Below are 27,741 nucleotides of genomic sequence, written 5' to 3'. Positions count from 1 at the left end.
AGCAACTTTTGAAAAGGTACCATTATAAAATCCCCTTTCAACTTAATTGGTTTGGTAATTACAGAAGAAAAAAAGAGCAACAGCTGTGTTGGGAATCAAACCCACGTCAATGTAACTACTAATTACTACCACCGCCCTAACCCAATGCGCCAAGCCAGCCGACGGAGAGCGAATGACTAAACTGAGCTAGAATATACGTTTTCCTTTGTTGCTCAGAGGGGATTTTTTTATGGTACCTTTTCAAAAGTTGCGGCCCGGCACTGCTCACGTGAAGTTTTATAAAGCCAGGCAGCGCCCACGTCTCCACCACGTGACCGTAACACAGGTACGTTTGACTCCTATACCCGGTCTGCCCGTAGGCAGAGCGGATAAACTTTGGGGTCTCCCACGAGGAAGAGAAGCTTAGCTACAAGGATGATTTGAATACTCGTGGGAGACGAAAATTATATAAAATCTGGAGCAAAGGCTCAATTAATTGGTGTAAAAAAAAGAAGGTATGTGGGAATATATTGTATGCTTTAATTACTGGAAAAGTGTTGACGTTGAACCAACGAGCACGGATGTGCACTGGCCAGACGTTGAGGCAGGTTCGCCCAGATGGGTCGGGGGGACTAGCGATCGAAGCGTAGATATGCCTAGGCTACGTTACCAGGAAAAATATAGAATAGTGGGATGAAACTTTGGAGGTTGCATCGAGTTGATCGGGAAATCATGTTTATCGATGAGTTAAAAGCAACGCGAGGTTGATCCGAGCGGGAAAGAGCAGCATATCGGGAGAAGGTAGTGTGTGATATTCTAAAATATTGAAATATGAAAATACAGATCCAGTGTTGTTAATGATATTACGTCATTGATAGATGATATGAGTCCATTCACGATATGCAATATATAATTAATTCATATATTGCTATTTTATTTTATTGATGATGATTGTATTCTTCATTGAGCTGCAGCATGCTGATGAAACGCCAATTGTTTACAGATAAATTGATAATGAAACAATGGATTTAACATACTATGACGTCACACAATTACTGGCGGGTTTTAAGGTTTGCTGTCTTGCGCGCTCGGATGCTTACTGCAGAGTAGGGTGACTCGTTTTTGAACTTTTTTTTTAAATTCTCTCGGGGTAGTGGGGAAATGGTGCCAATGAGTGAGAAAACGCTCATGACAAAATTTGAGATTCGCAACAAATTGCCTTCAGCCTCTTCATGGGGCCCAAAAATCGAAAAATGGGGTCAAAAACGACATTTTTTTCAAAAATATTTTTAGTTTGGGTAGATGCAATATTCTTTAGATATATCTAATTAACCTAAGAAAATAAATTGAAGTCATTTGAACTATTTCTTCAGCTTCCTCACAGTTCTAAAAATTTCCATTTTGCTGAAAATTTCGCATTTTTGTGGGTGGTTACATAATACATAATTGCGTTAGACATTTTGCCAGAGCTATAAAACGTCATTGTATTTCTCTTTATAGACCTGCCCTGAACTGTTGCGTCATTTTTTAATGAAATTGGGTTAACTTGGTAGGAAAAAGCTAGTCTTTTATTTGAATTTACGTCACTGACGAAGTTTGTAGTTATGTAACCACAAACAAAAATGCAAAATTTTCAGCAAAATGGAAATTTTCAGAAGCTGTGAGGAAGCTGAAGGAATAGTTCAAATGACTTCAATTTTTCATTTTAGGTTAATTAGACCCTGGCCCGTTCCGCCATTCTAACTTTTGCGGACGAGTCGCACAAAAATCTCGATCCACACTTTCCTTCCACAGGTACCTAGACTCCCCAGCCTGGCCCCCGCGACCTAAGCTAGTGGACTTCCCTTCCGGGTGCATCGCCACCCCATAATCACGCCGCTCCCCGCCTCCACGGGGCGTGGCAGGCCGGTTCTTTAAAGTCTCTGACCTGGCTATGTTTATTGTGTTCTTCTCGCCGTGTCAATTATTTTGTACTCGTGCGTCGTTGACCAAAATAAAACAGTTCATCATCAAATATTGTATCTACCCAAACTAAAATTATTTAAAAATAAATTGCATTTTTGACCCCATTTTTCGATTTTTGGGCCCCATGAAGAGGCTGAAGACGATTTGTTACAAATCTCAAATTTTGTCATGATTGTTTTCTCACTCATTGGCACCATTTCCCCACTACCCCGAGAGAATTTAAAAAAAAAGTTCAAATACGAGCCACCCTACTGCAGAGCTTCTGCTGTTGGGGAATTGAGCTTCTGATCACTGGAATCGTCTTTTCTATGACGTAGCCCCTCCACGAGTGAGCCCGGCGTTCCAAGCTTTCCAGACACGGAGGGAACCTTCGATTGAGAGGGAGGCCACCTCTGCTACCCTACGAGCAGGAACACCCAAGGCCGCCAAAGCCCGAAAGCTCAACGGAGCATAGCTCCCGAGGGAGCCTACGACGAACGGAAGTGACAGGACGTCCCTGCAAGGGCGCTTCCTGTCTTCCAATATGTTTACACATAGCTCGCCGTACTTGTCGTGTTTCCTGTCGGCGGCTTTTCGAAGGGAATCCGCGCCGTAGTCGAACGGGCAAGTGACGTCACATACAACCGTGACACCGTCAGGGCGTTGCAGGACAATGTCAGGGCGCAGATCAGCACCGCCCGCTTCCACGTGTTGTGGAACCGTACTATCTATGGTAAGTAAGGGTTGCCATTCGGCAGGTACATGCTTCACGATCTCCCACAATACTGAATTGTGTCGTTCCGTGACAACAGGCATCACGGTAGGGCAGTGGTTCAATATATGAGGAAGAGTCTCTTCCGCTTTCCCACACGCGCGACATATGGCAGGTTTATAAGGGCGGCCATGGCTTGGTTTTGATTTCAAGGGAAGTAGGTTTAGGCGGGCTTTATAAGCAAATGCACGGTTCGCGTGATCCAGGAGCTCCGGTCGCCGAGTCCAAGAATTCGAAAATCCGGACAGACAGTGGGCACTGACCGTCTTGCCTTGGTCAGGTTTGGATTCCCACTGTCTCCTCCACCACAAGTCATTGTGTTGGTGGAGGGTCGGAACCACTTTTTTTCTTAGGGTAGGGGTGATTTTGGAGCTCCCCGCGGTCAACTCGAGACCGCCATCCGGGCGTGCGGACCAACGTACATTTAGACGACGGGTAGCTGCCGGGACGCGGCCCCACAAGCTTTCGCCTGTTGGGCACGGTCGAGAACGGGCACCTTCAGGGGGGGTCCTTATTCAAGTAACTGGCTAGCTGGCACGGGGTAGGATCTGGAGTGCCGAACCTCAGACTGGCACAACGTCTAAGCTGCCCGAAAGCGATGGCAGAGACACGGTCGTCAGGAGACGTCAGCATCTTGAAGGCCTGGGCTATCGAAAGCGTGTCGCTTTCGCGACACAGATTCAACACACCAGGTTCCAATCGGTTTGAAAAGGTTATTTAGCTTCAAAAAAAAAATTCTATTGATTTGGCATCTGTAGATGTTGAACTAATGGAATAAATACTGCTTTTGCTAGTTCTTTAGTGCAGAACTTCATGAAGTCTACCGCAAAAGTTTGTTAATTTCCTTATTAGAAGATTGCAGCCATTGTGCAAAGCGGAAAAGTATCAAATTAATTTAGAAACAAAAGTTTCTTTTTCGTATCACAATGGGACGACAATTAACATCGCTTGACAGCAGTCCTAACTGATATCAAGCCCTGAATCAAAACTATTTGTGCATAAAAGCAAGCACAACTTTTACATTGCAGTAAAAGTAAAAGATTTTACTGACATATACATTGATTAAAATGAAGCTAACTATAAAGGAGCCAGAACTGCTATGATGTGTAATTTGTTTAACGTCACAGCTTCGATCAAAAAGTGAAGACATTATATTCAGTGCAGCGGTTTTCAAACTTTTTGGATCACGTCAAACCAAAAAATTGCTGAATCTACCGAAGCACATTGACTTCTTGCTGCAACTGTTTTTTTCTGATATATTGCTTTTGACAATTAAAAAAACTGTTTTGAAAGTGTGTTTGGGGCCAATACAAACCTCAAACGCATCAACACTACATTATCTTACATACACATTCTATATCTATAACTTATTGTAGGCTTGTTTTTGGGAAAGGATCTGGCCAATTTAGACCAAGACAAATCAATAGCAGTTGGTCGACAATTTCTAAAATATTTCTGAAAAATAAAATCAAAAGAGGACACTATAAAGATCAATAAATTTACAAATGATCCACCAAACTCGTTTTCTTTTTCAGTACAGCTCAGTTCATTTTAACTCTGACTATGGCAACAAAAGATAACAGGTACAAAGATTTACTTTTTTCCTTTCACATTATTCAAAGTTTCAGTCATCCAATATAAGGTAAGCTGAGACCATATGCGTAGCCAGGGGGGGGAAAAAGGGGCCATGGCCCCCCAAATTTTCCAAGTTTGGATTCCGAAGTTGAGCCCTTTGTTGAAAATGTAATAAAATTTGTAGAAATTTATAACGTTTTCCAAGCCATCTGGCTATTAACACCCCCAGAACTTGTTTTAGACACACAGAAAGACACCAATAAATTTTACAAATCGTAAATCGCGCAATGTTTACACGATTTACGTTTCTTTGAACTAATTTCAGAATGGCTTACTCTGTTGGGTTTTTGTGTAGTTATTGAGTTTTTGTGTAGCTGAGTTTTTGGTGTTCTCTAATTTAAGCTGCAGGTTTTGCCCGTTTGTGTGTAAGAGCTACCTTTTAATAAGTTAATAGCTGTTTATCTGCTAATAAACTTCATACAAATATTACCCTAAAAGTGTTTCCAGAAAGCGCTATAATCCATTATTTAAGTGTAATTTTTCAATATTGTTCCGGGTGAGCATGCCCCCGGACCCCCCTAGAATACGCGTGCTTTCGGCACGCTCTAACCCCCCACCACTTTCATTGCTTCCCTTGCTCAACCCATCAGGATACGCCACTGCACATCAAGTGGCGATGGCTTAAATCAAACACTTTGTTGTTCTCTTCAATTCATCAAATATTTGCCCCCCCCCACAAATTTTTTTTCTGGCTACGCCACTGGCTGAGACCACAAATTGTTTTCGTACTTCATTATTCTGGGAGGCGAAGTACCACTGCTTCACGTTTGAATGTAAATGTGTTCTAACTAGTCTTCCGGTCTACATGTGTTCAAACTTTTTTTGTTCCATTTTTAAAATGTGCAAAATACAACATCGTGTTTTTCAATGGTTTTAAAAGATCACCATATGTAAACATAATATTTTTTCAAGTAGGCTACCCACTAAAAAGTATGACCGATACTAGGTTTCGTATCTACCATGACTTGATGTGGAATCACGCTAAACTGGTCCGGTTAAACGAGAAAAAACAAATTTTAATGTTTTTAACTTTCTGTGTGTTATTGTGTTGTATCGTCTTCGTTTTTTTATCATTCATTCGTCTAGTGTAGCTTCTTGCAATCCTGTCCAATGTTTATCTTTGTTGCTTAATCGCACAAGATCAAGTGAAAGAAAGATAAAGTTTTTCCAATCAGAAAATATTAGCAATCGAAGGTTGTGGGGTGGTTGATTTCGTTATGTTTTATTTCAAATCAAATTTCACAAAATTAATATCATTTCTAGCAGAAAAGTCTGTTTTCGACTTAATTTGTGCAAACTTTCAAATTTTAGGCTGTTTTTGAACTTGTCTTAACTTTTATATGGATTGGGCTACTTTTCGGCTAGTTTGAAGTATCAATTGAGCAAAAAATATAAAAAGTATCTGACAACTTTGATACAAAAGCTTTGCGGGAACATAGCAAAATGCCCACCACCAACTCTTGAAGTGGAATTTCGCCAAAAACAAAAGAAAAAATTTAAAAAAAGCAAAAATAAATCTCCTCTTCATTTCGCTTACACTGCTTTGTTCGCATCATTGATGATGCAACAATGATTTCTTTAAAGCATTGTAGGTTAGTTTCGTTCTTCAAGACAGGTAAAAGTGGACCTTCTCTTTGATGACAGTTTTGCAAACTGGACATTTCGAATTTTTTTGGAGCATTCCAAACAGGTTGAAAGATGTCCACATGGAATAAAAACTACACAGGATGGCTCAGTTGTGCACATTTTACACAAACACGATTGTTCCAACCTCTGCATCTCTTCAATTCCAGCAGTCGTAGAAAGATCGCTTGTAGACAAATGAGAGCTCTTTGTTTGTCGTGTCGTTTTAGTGTCTTACCAAAGACACAGCCGCAGGCTCTTCAGCGGTGTCGAACCGGCGCCGTTTCGAACGTCGCTGAAGGGCTCTCACCACTTGGCAATGCAGCCTATAATGAGAGCTCTGATCTTCTGTTTATCTTGTTTTTTCCTCACTTAATTCATTAGGAATGTCTTCATCTGGAAGAGCCACCAGTGCTTCAACAAGACTTTCAAAGGAGGAAAAATTTTGGTTGCTCGTTTCACATTTTCTGAAAACACAAACTTAACCTTGAAATAATTTCAGATTACTATTTTATATCTTACGCACATTATATTAGAACCAAATTACTAAAACTGCTCAGCACTTACAATAGATCTGTAATCTTTGAATTGAAATTAACTCATTTGCTTTTGAAATAATATGAAACTATTCAAAGTATTTTAAAGAATGAAGTATTTTCAGTATGATTCAGTGAAGATTTTTTGCTTTAGCATGATAACTAGCCTACTTGTTGTAGTACTTTTAAAACCCATCTCCCGAGCTTGAAAAACAAGCTCTAAAGATCTCATGTCTTCAACTGTCTTTTTTTTCCATTCTCTCATGTCCTGTATTGGGTCTATGATTTCAGGAGCACCGTTTACACGATTGGCTCCGTTTTCTGAAAATCTGTCAAATCACAGAAAAGGATAAAAAACACAAAATATAAACATACAAAACATACAAAATGCGATCAATGAAATGTACGATAAATGATAAATTGGTTATTGAAATCATATGCCACACAGTTTTGAAGCTTTGTTTGGATAGTTATATAAAATTAAAAAAAGTTGTAAATTTACAGCAATAGATAAAATAATAAAATGAAGCTGAAAATGAAGCTGTTTTAAAAATGTCTGTGAATGGTTTTTACCAGATAAATTAAAATATATATTTTTATTTAAACTTCAACTACAGGCTACACTTCATTTACTTTTGATTAATGAATTTGAATTACTAACTTTTGCACTGATATTACAAAAAATCAACATCGAACCATCGTTGAAGAACTGGCTACCAATTTAATCGCATAAGCAGAAAACATGATTATGAGTAACATGGCAACCGCTGTCCAGCTTACTGACATTGTACCTGACGGACAGTGCCTAGCCCCTACTCGTGACCCACCAGGAGAAGGAAGCGTTTATATCCCACCAGGTATTTTACTTATTTACATTTCTAGTGTTGATTTTTAAAGCTTCATCAAGTCATGCTTGCTCATCCATCGTGTGTTGTCTGCATGTAGATCCAGTGGCGATTCTAGGGGCGGCAACTGGGGCGATTGCCCATCTCTAAAACACAGAAAAGTAACTTTATTAACGATGCATTTGCAAGTTCAGATGAACATAGTCATAGACCTTCACATAATCATGCATTGTTGAAATCGTTTCCTCTCCCCCACGACCACTTGCTAGATCTGCCCCTGTGCAATTTGTATTCCATTGATTTTAACTGCCTGTTAGATATTGTCTTGGTCAAGAGATAAAACTCATTTAGATCTTGTTGGCAACGTTTGTTTTTTCAAAGGGAGATTGAAAGTTTAAAAATTTCACTTTATTTTTTATTTAACAGTTCAAATTGTTTTAAGTTCTATTGTAGACAATCTAGAAAGAAAAAGATACAGGCTTTCCACTTTCAAGGCAAGGTCGCTTCCAGCGGCTTCTACTATACATGGTTCAGAACAGAGTGAAATTCTTGTACTATCATGTACAATCTTGTACAATCATGGCATGTACAATTACTAAATTTCCTGAGGATTTACGATTTAAACATTTTCAATTTTAATCGCTTTCCTTTCAGTTATGAACAAGCAGCTGACAGCTGAATAATTGTTGATGACGTCACACTACCCAAATGGCATAAACCTTGTTGTAATTTCATAAACGGGAGAGAAACTGGGAATGTTCCAATAGGTTTGTAAAATTTCTTAATTGTAAACAAATATAAATTTTTACGTTTTGTGGGAAATCTAACATTAAACAAGATTATTACTAAGGCGAAATAAAAGACAAGTTGCTTTTCGAGCATGTGTTGTTGCCGACTTGGATGACTTGAATGTAGCACTGCTGATTGAAACACAATTTGTTTCGAAGACCTTGTCATTTTGCGTGAAAGCGCAACACCAGATATATTGTACGTCATCAACGCTGTGGTTCAAAATATTTTCATATTGCTCCAGGGCTTCTATTTGGAAGAAAACCTCTCATAAACACGAGTGCTAGCAGCAGTCAACCTAAAAATCATTCTGTTACTTCACCACGACTAAGCAATTTTGGAAATGTTACTGCTGCTCCTTCTTCAAATACTTCTCAAAGAAACTCTCCATCAAGTGCTGCTGTGGCTTTTCCAACGCAGTTTTCTACAGCAACCAACACAAACAATTCTCCAACTTCGAGCGTCGTTGATTATGACACAAGAATGCACATTGAGTAATCTGTAAGTTTGCGTAAATTGTATTAGGTCTATTTTATTTTAGCTGAGCTGTCAACTTCAGTAAGTTTCTTGCGTACCATCTGAAAGACCTTCGCGTACCACTGTGTTCCCAAACTGTGGTAAACCTTTGATGTAGAGGAAAGTGGGATGAACAGGTCCAACAAAAAAAGTGCTTTTTATAAAATTTGCAGTGAAAACGTTTTTGGTTTCAGTGTTTGTTTATTACTTTGGCAGAAAGGTTCCTCTTACTTAACTTTCTCGGGTGATATATTGTAGGCAGGGGTGTATTCCTAGCATTTTATTTAGGGGGGCTCTATTAACACCTTTACAGTAGAAGCTAGAAGATCGCTTATTGAGTCAAAGGATAAGTAATTGCCATGCAATTTTTTCTGCAGTTTTTAACTTGTGCATGAACACAAACAACAACAGGTGGTTTATCCTGAAATTGATCATGGAGTGGTGTATTTTTTGTTAAATTAATGCATAAAACAAAAGTTGTAATATTCATTGGCGTGATTTGTTACCTTTCAAAATATCATCGTATAATCAAGATATAAAATGTACATATAATTTAAGCCTTGAAACAGTAATTTTGATTTAGATTTACAATTATTTCATGAAAGCATCATTACAGAACATTTTAGGTCATTTGAACGTTTTGCATCAGATTCGCACAATTTACACAAACGCGATTCTTTCAACTTTTGCATCTCCTAAACCCCAGCAGTGGTAGAAAGATCGCTTGTGGACAAAGGAGAGCTTTGATCTTCTGCATGTGTTGTTTCTTCCTCATTAGATCCATTAGGAATGTCTTCATCTGGAAGAGCCACCAACGCTTCCACAAGACTTTCGAAAGAGGAAAACTTTTGGTTGCTCGTTTCATATTTTCTAAAAGCACAAATATAAAATTGAAATAATGTCACGTTACTATTTTATACCTTACACGCAACATAATAGAACTAAATGCCAAAATGACGCCAATTGCCAAAATGACACCAATAAATATATTCACCTCGTGATAACTTCTTTTATTGCAGCATCTTCAAAACCCATCTCCCGAGCTTGAGAAACAAGCTCTGAAGATCTCATGTCTTCATCTGCTTTTCTTTTCCATTCTCTCATGTTCTTTCTTGGGTCTATGATTTCAGGAGCACCGTTTACACAGTTGGCTTTGTTTTCTGAAAGTCTATCAATATTACAGAGAAATTAAAAAACACATCAAAACACAAAACATACGAAACGCGATCAGTAAAATGTTCGATAAATAAAGAATTACTGAAATAATATGCCACATAGTTTTGAAGCTTTGTTTGGATAGTGATATAAAATCTTTAAAAACATTGTAAATTTATAGCAATGCTGTAGATAAAACATTAAAATGAAACTGAGTAAGTTTTGTTCATTTTGTCAATGCGAAACATCATTTACCTTGGCCCAGATTGAACTTCTCTCGATTGAGCAGTTGCAGCTGATGTTGTGGAAGGATTGTAGAGTACAGGTTTTCTCAAGTTGGGAAATCTAGCAACGATATCATGAACGAAAGAAGGTCCTTTTTGTTGAAGAACATATTCACACTTCTCATAATATTTGGCGTGCTCCTCCCATGGATTGTCATCCCGATCCCAGTTCTGCAATCCTCCATTGCAATACCAGCACTTTACGCAATCTTTCTCTCCAAGGTAGTACCTCCCTGCATCCACGATCTCTTGAGGAGAGGCACGAATTCTATGCGCTGGCCAAGTGCCTGGGTTGTCCAAAAACGTCTGCAAACGAGAATGAGCTTCCCTCATGTGCGGATTGATTGGATTCAGGCAAGGAAACATTGCTTTGAGATTGCGTTGTTCTTCTTCACTCGGATGTTGTGATGTAGGATGTCTGTTGTTGTTGTTTGAAGTTAGAGAATCGTTTGTGTAAATTGCAATAGAAGACTGCGTAGAAACAGCTATAGCAGCACTTGATGGAGAGTTTCTTCGAGGAACATTTGAAGAAACAGCAAAGTTTTCAAAATTGTTTACTTCAAGTGAGGTAGCAGAAACATTCCTAAATTGGCAGCTGTTAGTATCCGTGTTATTACAAAGTATCCTTCCAACTGTAGACCCTGCAATAACATGAAAGTATTTTAAACAAGTCCGTCAATGGTGCATGATAATCTGGCTGAACAGTTGGTGTTTTAATGAGAAGACAAAACTTCAAAATTAAAACATTGAACCAGTGGCGTAGCTAGGGGGGGGCGGGGGGGGCGGACCGCCCCGGGCGGCACGTCTGGGGGGCGGCGATTTCAGACAGGACGTTTTGTTTTTTTTGTTGATAATGCAAAAGTACACGGAAAATAAAAGCAAACAGAATGGCAACGTTCAAAACAGTGGCGTAGCCAAGGGGGAGGAGGGGTCTGGGGGTTACAACCCCCTTTGGCACGCATGTGACGTCACGATATTGAGAATGATGCTTTCAGTCTCTATGTCTCTAAAACAAAGTTTGCCTAATTTTAAACGAAACTCCATTAAAAAAGCGAGTTTTGCCAATACTAAACATTCAAATATCTCAGCCAGGAATTAGCAACAAGAAAACATAGAGACTTAGCTTTATTAAGTTACCAAAAAATTCCCAAGAAAACATGATCTTATCCTTTTGCTATGCCACCGGACAGCACCATTTTACAGGAATATTTATACCAGGGGATTTATACCCACATTTTTGTTGAAAATGCTCTCAGAATGCACCAAATCCAAAGTAATTTTTCAAAATTTTCTGGGGGAGGCCCCCCAGACCCCCCGCCGCTGGGTGTCGTCTTTGGCGAGGACGCCGTCGGGCTTCGCCCGCCGGCCCTTAAAACCCCCTCTTTCAAAATTACTGGCTACGCTACTGGTTCAAAACATACAATAATTCCACTTTAAGTCAATTAAAAAAATTTCATTTTCACATGCTTTTACTTGAAGGGGGCGGCAAAATCTGAATCCGCCCCGGGCGGCACATTCCCTAGCTACGCCACTGCATTGAACTAGTATTGAGCAAACACGAAATTTTTTGTTGATTGTGCCCACTAAAATTTAACTTTGTGTCTTAATCGCATTACGCTTTGAAGTTTCATAGATCATTGTAACTTTTTCCATCAAAACGTAAATACGGCTTTCAAGGCTATTGCAATAAACTTACGTTTTACTTTGTTCTTACAGTATTACAAAACCAAAAACAGTTACATTAGATTGAGTGCAGTGACTGCAGTGAGTTGCAAACTCGCCTGCAAAATATCACAAGCTGCTATTGCCGCGGAGTGTGCAAATGGATTAGACCAACGTTTCTCACACGTAAGCTTAACTAATGTGACCTAACCAACGTAGGCATGTTTATGTTTGTTGGTTTACTTATGTACTGCAGTAACCGAACACGAAACCCTAGTTATTCTTGGATTCATTAAAACCAACATATCTTAACGTGTAATAGGTTCTTCAAGCGACTATTACAAGATATTGACAAGGAAAATTAGCTTTATTTTCGACGTTTCGTCAGTCAGCACGACTGAGTTTGTGATAGCGTGGTCTGCAGTCACCGAAAATATGTAAAAAATTATTTCATCATTAAATGTTTGGTGAACAATTTTGTTTTGTGTATTTAGATATGCTTAAAGAAGTTAACACTAGAAATAATGTTACATACCTGGTGGGATATAATTGCTTCTTTGTCCTGGTGGATCACGAGCAGGGGCCAGGCACCGTCCGTCAGGTACAATATCAACAAATAGGGCAACAGAAGTGGTAGACGTGTCACTCATACTTAAGTTTACTTCTTATTCGATTAATTTGTGGCACGTTCTTCAAATACATTGCAAGTTGTATTGTTTTGCAATATTAATACAGAAATCAGTGATTGAAACGTTTTTATTAATTGCAAATATTAACACTGTGAAATAACTTGAGCACTTTCAACCTTAAATGAATGACTGTGATCGTTGATCAGGCTTTTATAGCCAGTTGAACAATAGTATTACGTCACATCACGTGATCGATGTCTTTCTTTATCTTGTGTTTGAGGATTTTCTCTTCTCTTCTCTTATTTGTTTCCGTCTCTTTCATACATCACTTACGTAAGTTAAATGTTTTCAAGTTGTGCTGATGCATTTCCACGTCTTGTTTACTCCAGGCTTGAAATTTAAGAAAAAAACTACAGTAAAAAAACGCTTTGTATGAGCTGACGACTTTATTTGCTTTGGTCATCCCCCAAAAGTTGGTTTTGGTACTTTAACAGTTTGTCGCGCTGCTCGTGCAAAATAAAATCAAAAAGTGCAAAGCTAATTTACTTTGCAAAATAACAAATGACCAACTAAAAGGCCTGAATGATTGAAGTCGTAACCGATATAACTAACCTGCGACTTGGCTGCCTGGAGACACATCGCCTTGGTTTGTCATAGGTCGTAGTTGCAGCTCTTTTCGTTTTCTGTAAACTGTCATCACTAGTCACACTGAAACTTTTTAAAACTCTCATTTTTTCGTTTTTTGGTGCTTTTTGTAAATGACATGACGGTTGATAACTTTCTGGGCAGCAAGAAAATAAAAACCTATTTTTTTTTAATCTGCAAAATAAAATAATTTTTTTTCCAACCACAAAAACCATAGGTCGTAGTGTCGGTTGCATCAAAGTGAAAATAACGAAATTTACTTGCTTTATTAGGAGCAAGTAACGTTATAAAAAGTACTGTTTTGACCGGAATGGCAGACTGTCTCCAAGCAGGCGCGGATTTATGGGGGGGCCCAGGGGGCCCGGGCCCTCCCCGAAATTTTGTGAAAAATTGTATGTTTCCTCATCAAATGGTTTGATATGCTTCTAAACAGCTGATATTAGTCTCTCGGCATCACAATTGATGAAAATGGTTGTTTTAATGTCTATTTTCTAGCATATCGTATATGCCGTAGTATCATTGTTCATATCTGTTTAGCTTTTTCTTTCTTTTTAATTGATTTTCAAATTTTCTGGCCCCCCCCGAAAAAAACTCTTAGATTCGCGCCTGTCTCCAAGTGTATTATTTCTGTTATGATATATAAAGTAATTTTTTCAAGGATGTTAATAATGTTGTAGTGTAGGTTAAAAATGTAGTGTAGGTTAAAAATGTAGTGTAGGTTAAAAACAAAACATCATAAAATAACATAGAAAAGCAGAACATAAAAGTTCAAAATCAATTAAAAAAAAACAATCATCAATTATTGCAGCGTAACTCAGTGCCAAGCAAAATTATTGTTCACTGACGATTTCTGTACGCAAAAGTTTAGCATTGGCAATAAGTCCACATGAAATTGTAAAACATTTCAGTTTGTGGCTGTCGTTTTTCTTTGCTTTTGAGGGCTGAAGTTTAATTACTTCACTACTCTGTTAGGCGCGATAGGTAACGTTACTGGAAAAAAAAAACTAAGCAAAAAATTGTGCTTTAAATAATTCAGGCGATCTCAAATAAACAACTTTTTATAAAAAAAATATTTCTCTGTAAGTTTCCATTCCCACAGCGATGTTTTCCAAAATTTCACTGTACTTTACCACAGCAGCAAAGAAAATGCGTCACAGCATGCACTTGTGTTACGTAACCACAAAGAATAACAAGAAAAAGAGCAAAAGATAAATAAAGAAAGAAAAGACGAGAACATTCGCTCATGTCAGCACTCAACGTCAGCAGTCTTCGTCGTCAGCTACAAATACAAGCGAGCACACGTTCGATATTATTCACTCGCGCATGGCACAGAGAAAGAAGGTTCACGACTCCCAGACAACAAAATCTATCATTTTTGAATTGATGCAACGTCTGCAGACGTTGAACCAATGTTAAATGACAGAATTTTCTGTTTGGACTAAGACGAATTGTGAGGGGTTTGAGTTTAATGCAGCAGTCTGTAATAAGAGAGGTTTAGCTGAAGCTAATTTGTTCCTGGGTTTTGTGGTTATTTAGCCGAAGTAAATGATGTTGTTCTTGTGTCTAATTTTGCGAAAAATGTACTCAGAAACTGTACACGTCTAATTTTATTTTTTTGTAAGCACACATTTTCTTGGAAAGCATTGTGTATTGATAGCAAAGTGAGATAGGTTGCTTTCATTAGTAAGAATTGGGCTACAGTTTTTTGATTTAATAATGTCTGTGAATAGTTTTCACCAGATAAATTAAAACATATGTTTTCATTTAGACTTCAACTACACACTTTATTCACTTTTGATTAATGAATCTGAATTACTAACTTTTGCACTGACGTTACGAAACAGCAACATCGAACGATCGTTTGAAGAACCGGCTACCTACCACTTTAATCGCATAAGCAGAAAACTTGATTATGAGTAACATGGCTACTGTCGCCCAGCTTACAGATATTGTACCTGACGGACGGTGCCTAGCCTCTACTCGTGACCCACCAGGACAAAGAAGCGTTTATATCCCACCAGGTATTTTACTTATTTACATTTCTAGTGTCGATGTTTAAAGCTTCATCAAGTCATGCTTGCTCATCCATCGTGTGTTGTCTGCATGTAGATCCAGTGGCCATTTTCACATCATCGTGCTTTGTCAAAATTCTCTCCTTCCAAGACTACTTGCTGGATCCATCTCTGCACAGTGCACACATTACAACATTGTATGCTGTTGATTTTAACTGCTTGTTAGATATTATCTTGGTCAAGGGGATGAAACTCTTTCAAATCTTGCTAGCGGTATTTGGTTTTTAGGAGGAGACTTGAAGTTTAAAAGCTTCAGTTTATTATTTTTTTATCGTTTCTAATTGTTTTTATGTTCTATTGTAGGCAACCCAGAAAGAGAAACATACCGACTTTCTACTTTCAAGGACTTCCCACAAGCAGTTGCAGTTAACACTTGCAAGTTCGCTTCCAGCGGTTTCTACTATACAGGGTTCAGTGACAGAGTAAAATGCTTCAGGTAGGCTTCATGTTGACAGACCATGTGACACAATTATCAATTTGTAGGCATACAAAGTAGTGATGTTTTTGTTGTTGTATCCAGACTTACGTCTGGCGTGTGAAGATTTAGAAATAAAGAACAATAAAACAAAGAAGCCAATATTTCGTGACCATTTTCAGGCACATTAAATATCTTGTCAAGACGCAGCAGTCGCTTCTTTTGAGCGGAGTCGAACCTATGTTCTTTAGAACGTCGTACCGATGATATAAACGTGGTATTCATTTAAGATAAAAGTTACTAAGTTTCCTAGGAATTACAATTTAAATATTTTCAATTTTAATCGCTTTCCTTTCAGTTGTGGACAAGCAGCTGACAGCTGGCTGATCGGTGATGACGTCACACTACCCCAATGGCATAAACCTGATTGTGATTTCATAAACGGGAGAGAAACTGGGAACGTTCCAATAGGTTTGTAAAATTTTCTTAATTTTGAACAAATATACCTTTACGTTTTGTAGGAAATCTAACATTAAAGAAGATTATTACTAAGACGAAATAAAAGACAAGTTGCTTTTAGAGCATGTGTTGTTGCCGACTTGGATGACTTGAATGTAGCACTGCTCATTGAAACACCTTCCAGCACTATGCTTCAAATTTTCCATTAGAACATTGTTGTAGTCTGCTTCAAAAAGTAGCAACATGTTTGCACACGCTACTGCAGTGCATGAGCACATCAGAAAACAAAGCATAAACTTTTCGGTGCATTTCTTGATACTGTTCAGTTTGCGCAAGATTGAACCCAACCTAAGAGCACGCTTGCACAATGCACACTCCGCGGCAGTAGTAGCATGCCATATTATAAAAGCGGCGCTGCAAGTCATTGTAATAAGTTAAACTTATTGTTAACTTGGTGCAACTGGTTTTACTTTGCAGTAAGAATTTTTGAAGCTGAAGTGGTTTGAAACACGTTTCTGGAAAATCTTGCTTACATTTTGATGGAAAGTGTTAATGATGCAATCTTGAAACACAATGGAATTTATGTGCAAATCTAATGGTCAGTCGGAAATAACCACTATGAAGTTCGCTTTTGCTTAATACTAATTTAAAATTTGTTTCGAAGACCTTGTCATTTTGCGTGAAAGCGCAACACCAGATATATTGTACGTCATCAACGCTGTGGTTCAAAATATTTTCATATTGCTCCAGGGCTTCTATTTGGAAGAAAACCTCTCATAAACACGAGTGCTAGCAGCAGTCAACCTAAAAATCATTCTGTTACTTCACCACGACTAAGCAATTTTGGAAATGTTACTGCTGCTGCTTCTTCGAATACTTCTCAAAGAAACTCTCCATCAAGTGCTACTGTGGCTTTTTCAACGCAGTCTTCTACAGCAACCAACACAAACGATTCTCCAACTTCAAGCAATAACAGACATCCTACATCACACCATCTGAGTGAAGAAGAACAACGAAATCTCAAAGCAATGTTTCCTTGCCTGAATCCAATCAATCCGCACATGAGGGAAGCTCATTCTCGTTTGCAGACGTTTCTGGACAACCCAGGCACTTGGCCAGCGCATAGAATTCGTGCCTCTCCTCAAGAGATCGTGGATGCAGGGATGTACTACCTTGGAGAGAGGGATCGTGCGAAGTGCTGGTATTGCAATGGAGGATTGCAAAACTGGGATCGGGATGACAATCCATGGGAGGAGCACGCCAAATGGTTTCCCATGTGTGAATATGTCCTCCAACACAAAGGACCTTCTTTCGTTCATGATATTGTCGCTAGATTTCCAAATTTAAGAAGACCGGTGCTCTACAATCCTTCCACAATTTCTGCAACTGCTCATTCGAGAGAAGTTCAATCTGGGCCAAGGTAAATGATGTTTTGTGTTAACAAAAGGACCAAAATTTTATTCAATGAAAAAGCGGATGTTGCATGTGCTAAAGGCTTTATTTTTAACATTTTATTATTACAAGTTTTCAATTTCTGAAGCTTTTAGACTTCTGTTTAAAACATGATTTTAATAAATTTTTGTTATTTATTAATCGTTTTACCATGGCCACCTAAAGATACGGTCTGATTTGTCACATTTTGCAGAAATTTTCAGGTTTTTCTAACTTTGGGCGAACGTTTGAATAATTTTTTCTAAAAATTAGATTTTTACGCTTTCTTTACTCTTTTCCCCAGATGACACAAAAGGTTTTGACATCCTCACATGTTGAAAAACAAACAAAATTTGATTTCGAAAATTTTAGTCAGACTGCTAATTTTGCAAAAACAGTCTGATTTAGCATTTTTCAACTTACTTTTTCTCATTTGCTACTGCTACCCCAAGGCAACAAAAAAGTTATATGTCATTAGGAAACCGCAAAAAGTAAAAACATCTCAAAAAATGTCAGTCAAGCACTAGCAGTAGCTGTAATTAAAATCTGCAAATTGTGACAAATCAGGCCGCATCTTCAGGTGGCCATGGTTTTACTAATCGCGTTTCGTATGTTTTGTATTTTCATGCTTTTTATTCTTTTCTGTAATTTGACAGACTTTCAGAAAACAGAACCAATCGGGTGAACGATGCTCCTGAAATCATTGACCCAAGAAAGAACATGAGGGAATGGAAAAGAAAAACAGATGAAGACATGATATCTTTAGAACTTGTTTCTCAAGCTCGGGAGATGGGTTTTGAAGATACTGCAATAAGAGAAGTTATCATGAGGTAAAAAGATTTATTGGCATCATTTTGGTAAAAACTTGCTTGTTGTGCTGCAACAATAAGTTTTTACTGAATCATTCTGAAAATACTTTAAATTTAAAAAATCTTTGAATAAGTTTATATTATTTTAAGGGCAAATGAAGTTACTTTAATTCAAAGTGTTTGGATATATTGCAACCGTTGACCAGTTGTAATAGTTTAGTTCTAATTTAATCCTGCAAGAAGTTAAATAGTAATCTGACAATATTTCAGTCTTATGTTTGTGCTTTTAGAAAATATGAAACGAGCAACCAGAGTTTTTCCTCCTTCGAAAGTCTTGTGGAAGCGTTGGTGGCTCTTCCAGATGAAGACATTCCTAATGGATCTAATGAGGAAGAAACAACATCTGCAGAAGATCAAAGCTCTTCTTTGTTTATAAATAATCTTTCTACCACTGCTGGAGTTGAAGAGATGCAGAAATTGGAAGAATCGCGTTTGTGTAAAATGTGCAAATCTGAGCCATCCTGTGTGGTCTTCATTCCATGTGGACATCTTTCAACTTGTTTGGAATGCTCCAAGAAAGTCTCCAAATATCCAGTTTGCAAAACTGTCATCCAAGAGAAGATCCGCTCCTACCTGTCTTGAAGAACAAAACCAACCAAAAATGTTTTGAAGAAGTCATTGTTGCATCATCTATGAAGCAAACGAAGGGATATTAAAGAAATGAAAAGAAGATTCATTTGAAAAAGAACAAGAAACTGCGACACAATCAGAGAAAACACAGCGTTGATGAGTGTAAAGGTTGTAGACTCAGATTATTTGACATCATGAAAATAGTAGCACTGCTATTTTCTTAAATGCGCCTAAATGCGCCTAAATGCGCCTGCTGATGAAAACGTATTGTCAGAAACGGTTTTTAACAATATTGTGTAAGTGTTTTGTATTTTTTATGTCAAGCCAAACTTGTGTTATGTTTTTTGTTGTGTTAACAATTGTAGTTTTAGTTTATGTAAAGGTTTATAATAACTAATATTGCACTTTCTTACCGTGATTTTTTATATGAAATAGTTAAGATGTCCATAAAAAATTTTGCTGTTACACTTAATTTTGCTTTATACTTGTAGTTTTGGCTGTGTTGTTGTAGTGATTTGATTTGCGGCATTGAAATTAACAAAATATTGTGTTGAAAGTTTTAGCACGTTTTTATGTTGCTTCAAAATATTGAGTGTGATATCATTTCAAAAATTGTAAATCCTTGACCACTTTGGCAACACTTCGTTTAAGAATGAAATAAAACTGTATCAATAAAAACACTTTTTTCCTTTTTTTAATCGACAAACATCATTTCTTATCGTTTAAGCCTAAGATTCGATGCAAATAAACATCACTCAAAAAGCAGAATATTTTTGATGTTGGTTTTAATCAAACCTCGACAGAACCTGTAAAGCGTTTTTCGCTTCTTTTTTTGTAGTATTTCCAAAATTGTTAAATTCTACAACAATTCCAACAAGAAATTAGCTCATGGGAAATTTTGCTTTGACCTGTGTGTTGAAAATAAAGCATTTTTTGAGTAATTCATCAAACGAGGAAATGTAATTACTTTAAATCAGCCATCAAATCATATCTTTTTTACATTGATTCGATCAAGGTGAACGAGGACTGATTTTTCTGGCTTGGGACTTGTTGTCTGCTTGTATTTGTTGTACCTGGTTGTTTTAATACCCACAGTATTTCAGAAATACCTTAGATGGTTGAATGAATGCTAAATAAATTTTGAAATTTTGTAATGATGCAATAAAACCAACACCAATCCATTTACAAATGTTAATATTCTGGCAGGAATTGCAGATAAACAAACGCGAAGCGCTGGTGATTTTGATTTTTTTTCCATAAAACACCACAACACTAGCTGGTTAAACCAAAATAACTGTACCTAGTAAATCCAATACATTTCTTGCAAAACACTTGAAGGATTTTTCACGGAACACTAGTGTTCCGTAGATTACTGGTAATAAATCATTAGCTTAGAGGCCAGTTACAAGTAAGCTAAAGCTGCGTTATCGATAGTTCTTATTTTGCAAGCGCCTCCATTCGTTCTTGCTTCATGTTGCTTTTGACCGATCTAAAACGTTAGCAACACGTAATGCTACCATTATGTTTTTTTTTTGTCTGGATGCCTTCAAAGTAAAACATCAAAATAGCCTATGCTTGATTCGCAAAATTTTCTGAAGTTTTTGTTTTTAGAAAACTTGGGTCGCTTCAAAGAATGGTTGGGAACCATTGCTGTAAGCTGATTTTAAAATCAATTTCAAATACCACAAATTGATCTGAATTCAATTCTCATTTTGAGCGTGATAGCGATTTTGTATATAACACTGGTCAACAGCCAATTTGCTTCTGAAACAAATTGGGTCAATCTTGGCTAATTTTGGGTCGCTGACAACAAATATCAACTTGAAATTTGTTGATTAGCTCTAGTTTTTAAGATATGGCACTGTGCCAAAATGTGCTTTATTCTTGCTGACGAGGAAAACAGTGTGAGTTTTTCTGTTGTGGCTTGCATCGGTCAGATGAAGTTCTGCACTTAATATATATGTTGGAAGGTAGATGACTTGTCTATTAATATTATTTTTGTTTTGACATATGTTTTTGGGTTGTTTGCTTGCTTCTTTTGTAAAAACTTCTTGTGTTTAACCTTAACTGCTCTTTTTGCACATGCCTCATAAATGCATAAATAAAGCAGACAACTTCTGCTACATTTGTCGTGAAATAACTTTTTCTTTACAAAAACGAAGTATAACGGCTGTGGTCAGGAAAGCTTACCACTTGTATTTTGGATGCAAAGTTGGTGATCATAGCAATAGTTGGGCCCCTCACATAGCCTATGCTGTAATTCCTGTGGTGCAAATCTTAAGGTGCAACTTCTGAGATGCATAAAGTATGACCAACATCAATGGCAGCTGTGTGGTGACTTAAAGGTAGTAGCTCTTCTTATGGGTCTGCAGCTAGGTTATATTAAGTACTGCTTTTTCTTAGTAAATGGGATAGTCGAGCGAAAGACTTCCGCAACACCGAGAAAGACATGCCTCTCCATCAATCATTGACTCCAGGGGAGAAAAACGTTCTACATCAGGGGTTCTTAAACTGGGGTCCATGGACCCCCAAGGGGTACGCGGACTAGTTTTAGGGGTTCCATAAAGGCCCAATGGAAATCTTAGTGTATAATTTCAAAAATGGAATAAATTTTTCAAAAGAAAAGATATTAACTTCAAACAATGCTGATGATTTCTAGTTTGAGTTTCTACTTTGTTACGTACAGTTTTTTGTTACGTGCGTTTATTACGTCACTTTCCACATAATTGTTTTTGCCACCATTTGAACATTGCAAAATTTTATCAGTTGCAGCAAAGCTACTGTAGACGTCAGCTAGGCTAGATTTAGATTGTAAAAGGTTTATGCATATCCCCTTTTGGTAAAGAGAGCCATGGCTGCTATAGCCTAATCCCTTTTACGTCTACATATTTATGTAAGTCAGGATTTTCATCCATTGGTAACTATCAAAACAAAGAGTTAACCGGTTGGATGCAAAGGATGACATGCGTGTTACTGTTACCCTATCAAAGACGAAGCCACAATTTCATGTTTTTGTTGAAGACAAACAGCAGCATCCTTCACATTAATGAAATTAAATCGAAGATATTGAAAAACAATCTGCATTTGCTATTTCTTAAATTTAATAAAACATAATTTTTGTTACCTCAAATCAAATGTAGTTATTACTCTTTAAACTCTTGACAGCCTGTTTCACCCTAAAAGGAGGTGTTCCCGACAATTTTCACCAAATCAAACGTCATATAAAAACCGTTCAAGTCTACTGAATATTACGTCATGGAAATTCCTAAAGCATGTGCCAAAATTGCACCATCGTTCATAAGACCTGTTTGGACCTGTTTGGGCCTGTTTAAACAGGAAATATTACATCAGCTTAAACACCTGTTGGAATGACTTCATAATTGTCTTTCATTTATTGCGTCACAGTTACTTTCTACGTGAATTTGAGATATTGATATCTATTCTGGTCATTCGTAAAATGATTGTTTGAAAGTTGGCCGCACATTTAACTGTTGGCTTAGTGCTTGCTAGCTGGACAAAGGTTCCGTCTTTTAACCAAGTAATCTGTTGTGTAGTGACAGTTTAAGTGGTGTAGGCGTTGCACCCCCTCGTTTTCGGTAGCCTCGGGCTAATTTTACAGGAATACACTGTTTGAAAAGAAGTTCAAGTGTGTGTTTTTTCGGTCATTATATACAGACGAACGGATTAGGGAACTTTATGTTAAAATTTTCCCAAGAAGAGATTATGGTTTACCGCTGTGACCATAAAAAATAAAAGACGAAGTTGTTGGTTGGTAGGCTACAAAAGCAAAGAAATAATAAAAGAAGATCTTGTTGGTTGGTAGTCTAAAGAAGCAAAGAAAATTAAAGACATTTCTTCTCGGTAGGCAACTGAAGAACTTTAAGCAAAAAGTAAAGACATTTCTTCTCAGTTTGGTACAGAAGAAAAAATAACTTTGACATTCATTGGCAAGAAAGAAGATTAAAGGCAATCCATCTGTGCTTGAAGATTCAAGTGGAAGAATCCAAGCAAGTTTTGTGGACGTTTGGACTTCACATACTCGTACAGCTACGGTATCGTGCATTTAAATTTTTTTTTGTATTTTTTACGGTCTTTGCAGTTAAGTTTTTTATAACTACTGTAATTTGTGTGTTTGTGTAACTTAATTTTTTAATTGTTAAATTTAGCCCTAACATTTAATATGTCTACACTCGGTGGCGACAGGGACTCGACCGCCGTCGACTCGACTGAGTTTAAGCCTGATGATGTTCTTTGCGGTCGGGCAGGCCATTCTGGGGAGGGACCCATTAACGATGAGGCTAAGTCAGTTCGAGAGGCCCGGCATCTTAGACGGGATATTTTAACTCAAATTGGGAAACTTTCTGTGGCCCTAGGTTCTTTGAGTGATAAGCAGGAACTGTTAATTTTTAGATCTAAGTTATCTACTTTAGAAGAGGAATTACGGCATTTCCATGCTCTTTTGACTAAAATTGTTAACTCTACAATCTTGGCAGAACTTCGTGATAGGGTAGATCCCGAATTTAACTCGTTAAAAAATAACTTCAAACAAAAAGAAAGTGAGTTGTCAGATAGGTTGGATGCTGACATACATCCTGAGGATAGCGCCTCAAATGTAAGCACTAGGATGTCTGAGAGCTCGTCACGGATAGTTGCACAAATTAACCTACAGTTAAGACGAGAGGAGCTCCAGATCCAAGCTGAGGCCGAAGCAAGAGCTGCTGAGGCCATCGCAAGAGCTGAAGCCATACGAGCTGAGGCTGCCGCGAGAGCTGAGGCCGACGCGAGAGCTGCTGAGGCCGAAGCGAGAGCTGCTGAGGCCGCCGCGAGAGCCGAAGCTAGAGCTGCTGAGTTCGCACTCAAAGACGCTCAGTTGAGGGCCGAACAACGTAAAGAGGTAGTTTTAGCTGAATATCGTTCTGAGTTGGGCTCCCGGCGTAGCTCTAGGAAGGGCTCTTCTAGGCATTCCAGAAGTGAACATCAATCACAGTTTAATTTACCTAACCTTTTCCACACGCCTGTTCAATCCGTAAGTGGACCTGTACAATCCACATGTTTTCCAGCTGTTTCAGGAGGTCTCGGGGCCGCGGCTAAGGATCTTCCGAAGGCTGTAGAGCCAAGGTCTGCAAATTACAACCGAACTCCTCCCCCAGAGCGTACAGGTCACGGGGCCGCCATTAGCAGTAATGCTTTGCCCCCTTCACAGTTTTCAGCGCCGCTAGTTTTTGATCGCCCAGCTACACGTAATTTGGGTGGTTGTGAGAGGCGTATCGTGTCTCCTGATTTTAACGTATGTGAGGATCGTGATCGGGCTGTGCATGTGACTGAGCCCACTCAGCCCCTTAAGGGATATAGCTTGTCTTCTCCCGCTAAATCGAGTTCTCAACAGCAGGATTGTTTTTTTGAATACCAAAATAGTAGGACGTTCTTCGATAAGGCGGCCTTGATTGGTTACGATGGTAATAATATGCCATTTGTCTTCTTTAAAAATCGTGTTATGGCCTTGATGGCAGCTTCGCCCTTTAAGGGAACTCGTTTGACTTTGTTGCAAGCAGCTTGTGTTAGAACAGCTGCACAAACGATTGCTAATTTGGTTTCTGACACTCCTGGCTTGTCAGAGGAAGACAGGATAGAAATGTCGTTAGCTCGCTTGTCCCAACGTTTTGGGGTTCGTGGAGGTCTTTTCGCAGAACCAGAAATTAGAAAGTATCGCTATGGTAGCAAATTGACTTCTATCTCTTCCAGTGATTTGAAAGAGTTTAAAGGTGAATTGTCGCAGTGTTTGCTTTACGCGAAAGCTTATGGTCAGCGTGATAAATTAGAAGGACGTTTTGTTTTGGATTTGGCTAAGCGACTCCCGTTTGACGCTAAGCAGCGTTATCTTGACTTTTTAGGTGATCAGTATGGTAGCACTGAGGAACCTACCTTTCAGAGTTTGTTTGATTTTGTAGTACGGGAGGAAACGCGCAAGTCGACTGATTTTAGCATTATGCTAATGGGCGATTCTGGTGAGTCGCAGCATTTTAAAAAGTTTGGCAAAGGAAAATTGCCTTCATGTCCGGTTAGGCAGACGTCGGTAAAGCCCCATGATAATGTGATTTCAGGGAGTTCGCAGTACTCGACTGCTGTTGGCGCACCGCGCGGCGGTGTGGCCAGACATAGTGACATACCGGCGTGTTTTTGTTGTTCGTCACGTGGTCAAGTTGAATATCATTTTTTGTCTAATTGTAAAGAATTTTTGCGCTTGACACCTAAAGATCGGAGAGATGTCATTGTGAAAGCTGGCAAATGCTTGAATTGTTTGCGCCAGCATATGGTTAGAGACTGTAATCATGCAAATAACTGTCGTAAGTGTGAACCTACCAACGATAGGAAACACTATTTTCTTCTGCATGATTTTTATGTGACGTCACGTGATTCTCTGGATTTGGTCGGTAAAGATGAGGCTGGTGCCAGAGTTCCTGTGCGTAATGTTAAGATTGGAAATGTTAAAGCAGCCTTTAACCGCGTTACTGCTGCTCGTGTTTTGAATCCAATGACTGGCAAATCGAAGTTGGTGTATTGTCAGCATGATCCTGGTTCGCAGTTGACCTTTGTTTCGAGTGACTTGGTGTGCGAACTTGGTCTTAAACCGTATGATAAAGCGTCGTTTAAAATAGATACTCTGGCTGGTCAGAAACCTACTTGTGCTGACCTTGTTAAACTCAACATCCAGTCGTTAGAGACTGATGAACTGTTTTGTGATATAACCTCGGTGGTTAACCCAGCTTGGGCTGACGATGTTAAAACTTTACCTCATAAACAAGATTTAAGTGGTTTCCGTCATTTTCATGACGTGAATATGTTTCATTTGAATGATTGTAGTACTGTAGATGTACTGATTGGCAATGACAACGCTTATTTGATGTGGACAAAAGAAGAACGTGTTGGTGAAAATCGCAGCGAACCGCATGCTTTACTCACTCCTCTCGGTTGGTTGGCTTGTGGTGGTAAGTCACCCTTAGTTGAAAGCGTTGCTAAAGTGTGCAGAGTGCAGACGTCTTCAGAGTCGGATGTCATCTCTGGCTTTCAGCGTAAAATTGAGTCTCGTGATATGGAAATAGCAGACCTGAATAAAGTCATTCAGGATTTGACTTTGCAAAATGAAACCTGTGAATTGTCTCGCAATGATATTTTGGCTAGAGAACTTGTCGAACCGAATATTGAGTTGAAAGATGGTCGATTTGAGATACCTGTTCCGTTGAAGGAAGATATTGATCTACCTAACAATTTTGTGTTGGCGTCAGATAGAGCTGCTGCTTTAAGAAAGAAAGCTTTAAAACAACCTGAACTTCGTGATTTCCTTACTGACACCATGAAAGATCTTAAATCTAATGGCTATATTGAGCGCGCGGGTGAAGCAGGAAATGTCAAGGGATTTGAATGGTATTTACCATACTTTGTGACGTCACAATTAAAAAAGCGCATTGTTTACGATGGCAAGTCTGAATTTCGAGGAACTTGTGTAAATGATGTAATGTCTTCTTGTCCTGAATTGTCTGACTTGTTAAACCCTCTGGCAGATGTCTTGGCTAGATTTCGGCTTGAAAGATTTGGTTTCATGGCTGATGTGACCAAATACTTTTTTCACATTTTGGACTCTTCAATTCGTAAGCCCAATTTTATTGAACTGCTTACGTACACAGGTAGTGCCGTTCGGATCGTGAACGAACGCCCTTTGGTACCTTTGAGTGACGACCCTAGGGATTTTACTGTCATCACCCCTGCCTCACTTTTGACCCCATACTTAGACCCATACTGTGCTGTTGGGCAACCACATGATCGTGACCAATTAAGAAGGGATTATCGGTTCAATTTGTCACTTTCTCAGCAGTTTTGGAATAAATGGATCGATTTTTACTTGCCAGGTCTTCAGGGCCGGAAAAAATGGCTAAAAATGGCCGAGAATTTGGAGCCTGGTCAACTTGTAGTGGTAGGTTCTCTCCAAGACATTGGTAAACGTGGGAAGTATCAACTTGGGAGGGTGCATGAGGTAGTTCCACAAATTAGGAAAGGGAAGCCTGTGGTTCGTAGAGCCAAAGTTGCCGTCTGCAACTATGATGAGAGTACGGGGAAAGTGAAAGTAGACTACGTGTTGAGGGATATTTCGTGCCTCGCCCCCGTAAAGAACACCTAAGTGTTAGGGTTTGAGCCTGGTTTTGTCTGCGGTGGCCGATACTTGTCTGAGCCCAGAACAGTCGGTTATTATCGCAACCATTGTATATAGCGTCATTTAGCGTGTACCTATGGTACCAATTTCATGTATCGTCGTGTTTATTCTTATTGCTGTTCATTCTTTGCATGCCCTTTGTATTTGCGTATTAACTTAAACGTGAGTGATTCAAACAATTTGTGTATCATGTGTTTTTATTCATTGGCTCACAATTGTCGTCATTTCTTTTTAGTTATGCCATGTCAGACTGTCATAACTAGGGGCCGCTATGTTCCCGACAATTTTCACCAAATCAAACGTCATATAAAAACCGTTCAAGTCTACTGAATATTACGTCATGGAAATTCCTAAAGCATGTGCCAAAATTGCACCATCGTTCATAAGACCTGTTTGGACCTGTTTGGGCCTGTTTAAACAGGAAATATTACATCAGCTTAAACACCTGTTGGAATGACTTCATAATTGTCTTTCATTTATTGCGTCACAGTTACTTTCTACGTGAATTTGAGATATTGATATCTATTCTGGTCATTCGTAAAATGATTGTTTGAAAGTTGGCCGCACATTTAACTGTTGGCTTAGTGCTTGCTAGCTGGACAAAGGTTCCGTCTTTTAACCAAGTAATCTGTTGTGTAGTGACAGTTTAAGTGGTGTAGGCGTTGCACCCCCTCGTTTTCGGTAGCCTCGGGCTAATTTTACAGG

General features: G+C 38.6%; 2 protein-coding genes across 2 annotated transcripts in view; one reads left to right on the top strand and one right to left on the bottom strand.

Annotated features, from left to right (window-relative positions):
• LOC145783065 (baculoviral IAP repeat-containing protein 8-like) overlaps positions 1 to 12,539 on the bottom strand; it is a 145,470-nt gene extending 132,931 nt beyond the window's left edge. The window contains exon 1 of the mRNA XM_082594837.1: positions 12,276 to 12,539. Coding sequence (XP_082450963.1) covers positions 12,276 to 12,390 — 115 coding nt within the window. The 5' untranslated portion in view covers positions 12,391 to 12,539. The remainder of the gene's footprint in view (positions 1 to 12,275) is intronic.
• A 2,222-nt stretch (positions 12,540 to 14,761) lies between these two features.
• Positions 14,762 to 20,402, top strand: LOC145783063 (baculoviral IAP repeat-containing protein 7-A-like). Its single transcript, XM_082594835.1, has 6 exons — positions 14,762 to 15,035; positions 15,390 to 15,522; positions 15,860 to 15,972; positions 16,711 to 17,380; positions 18,048 to 18,221; positions 18,491 to 20,402. Exons 1-6 carry the CDS (start codon positions 14,927 to 14,929, stop codon positions 18,840 to 18,842), a joined length of 1,551 nt encoding a protein of 516 aa, XP_082450961.1. The 5' UTR covers positions 14,762 to 14,926; the 3' UTR covers positions 18,843 to 20,402.
• The last annotated feature ends 7,339 nt before the right edge of the window (positions 20,403 to 27,741 follow it).

The sequence above is a fragment of the Aplidium turbinatum genome, chromosome 14 (assembly GCF_918807975.1).
Source record: "Aplidium turbinatum chromosome 14, kaAplTurb1.1, whole genome shotgun sequence".
Taxonomy (NCBI): domain Eukaryota; kingdom Metazoa; phylum Chordata; class Ascidiacea; order Aplousobranchia; family Polyclinidae; genus Aplidium; species Aplidium turbinatum.
Note: the sequence above shows the minus strand (reverse complement) of the source record. Positions and strands in the feature narration are given on the sequence as shown.

Excerpts from the sequence above, each read along its gene's own strand:
- LOC145783063 (XM_082594835.1), top strand. The coding sequence starts at position 14,927 with ATGAGTAACATGGCTACTGTCGCCCAGCTTACAGATATTGTACCTGAC. Across the intron at positions 15,036-15,389 it reads AAGCGTTTATATCCCACCAG|GCAACCCAGAAAGAGAAACA; the intron begins GTATTTTACTTA and ends GTTCTATTGTAG. Across the intron at positions 15,523-15,859 it reads GACAGAGTAAAATGCTTCAG|TTGTGGACAAGCAGCTGACA; the intron begins GTAGGCTTCATG and ends CTTTCCTTTCAG.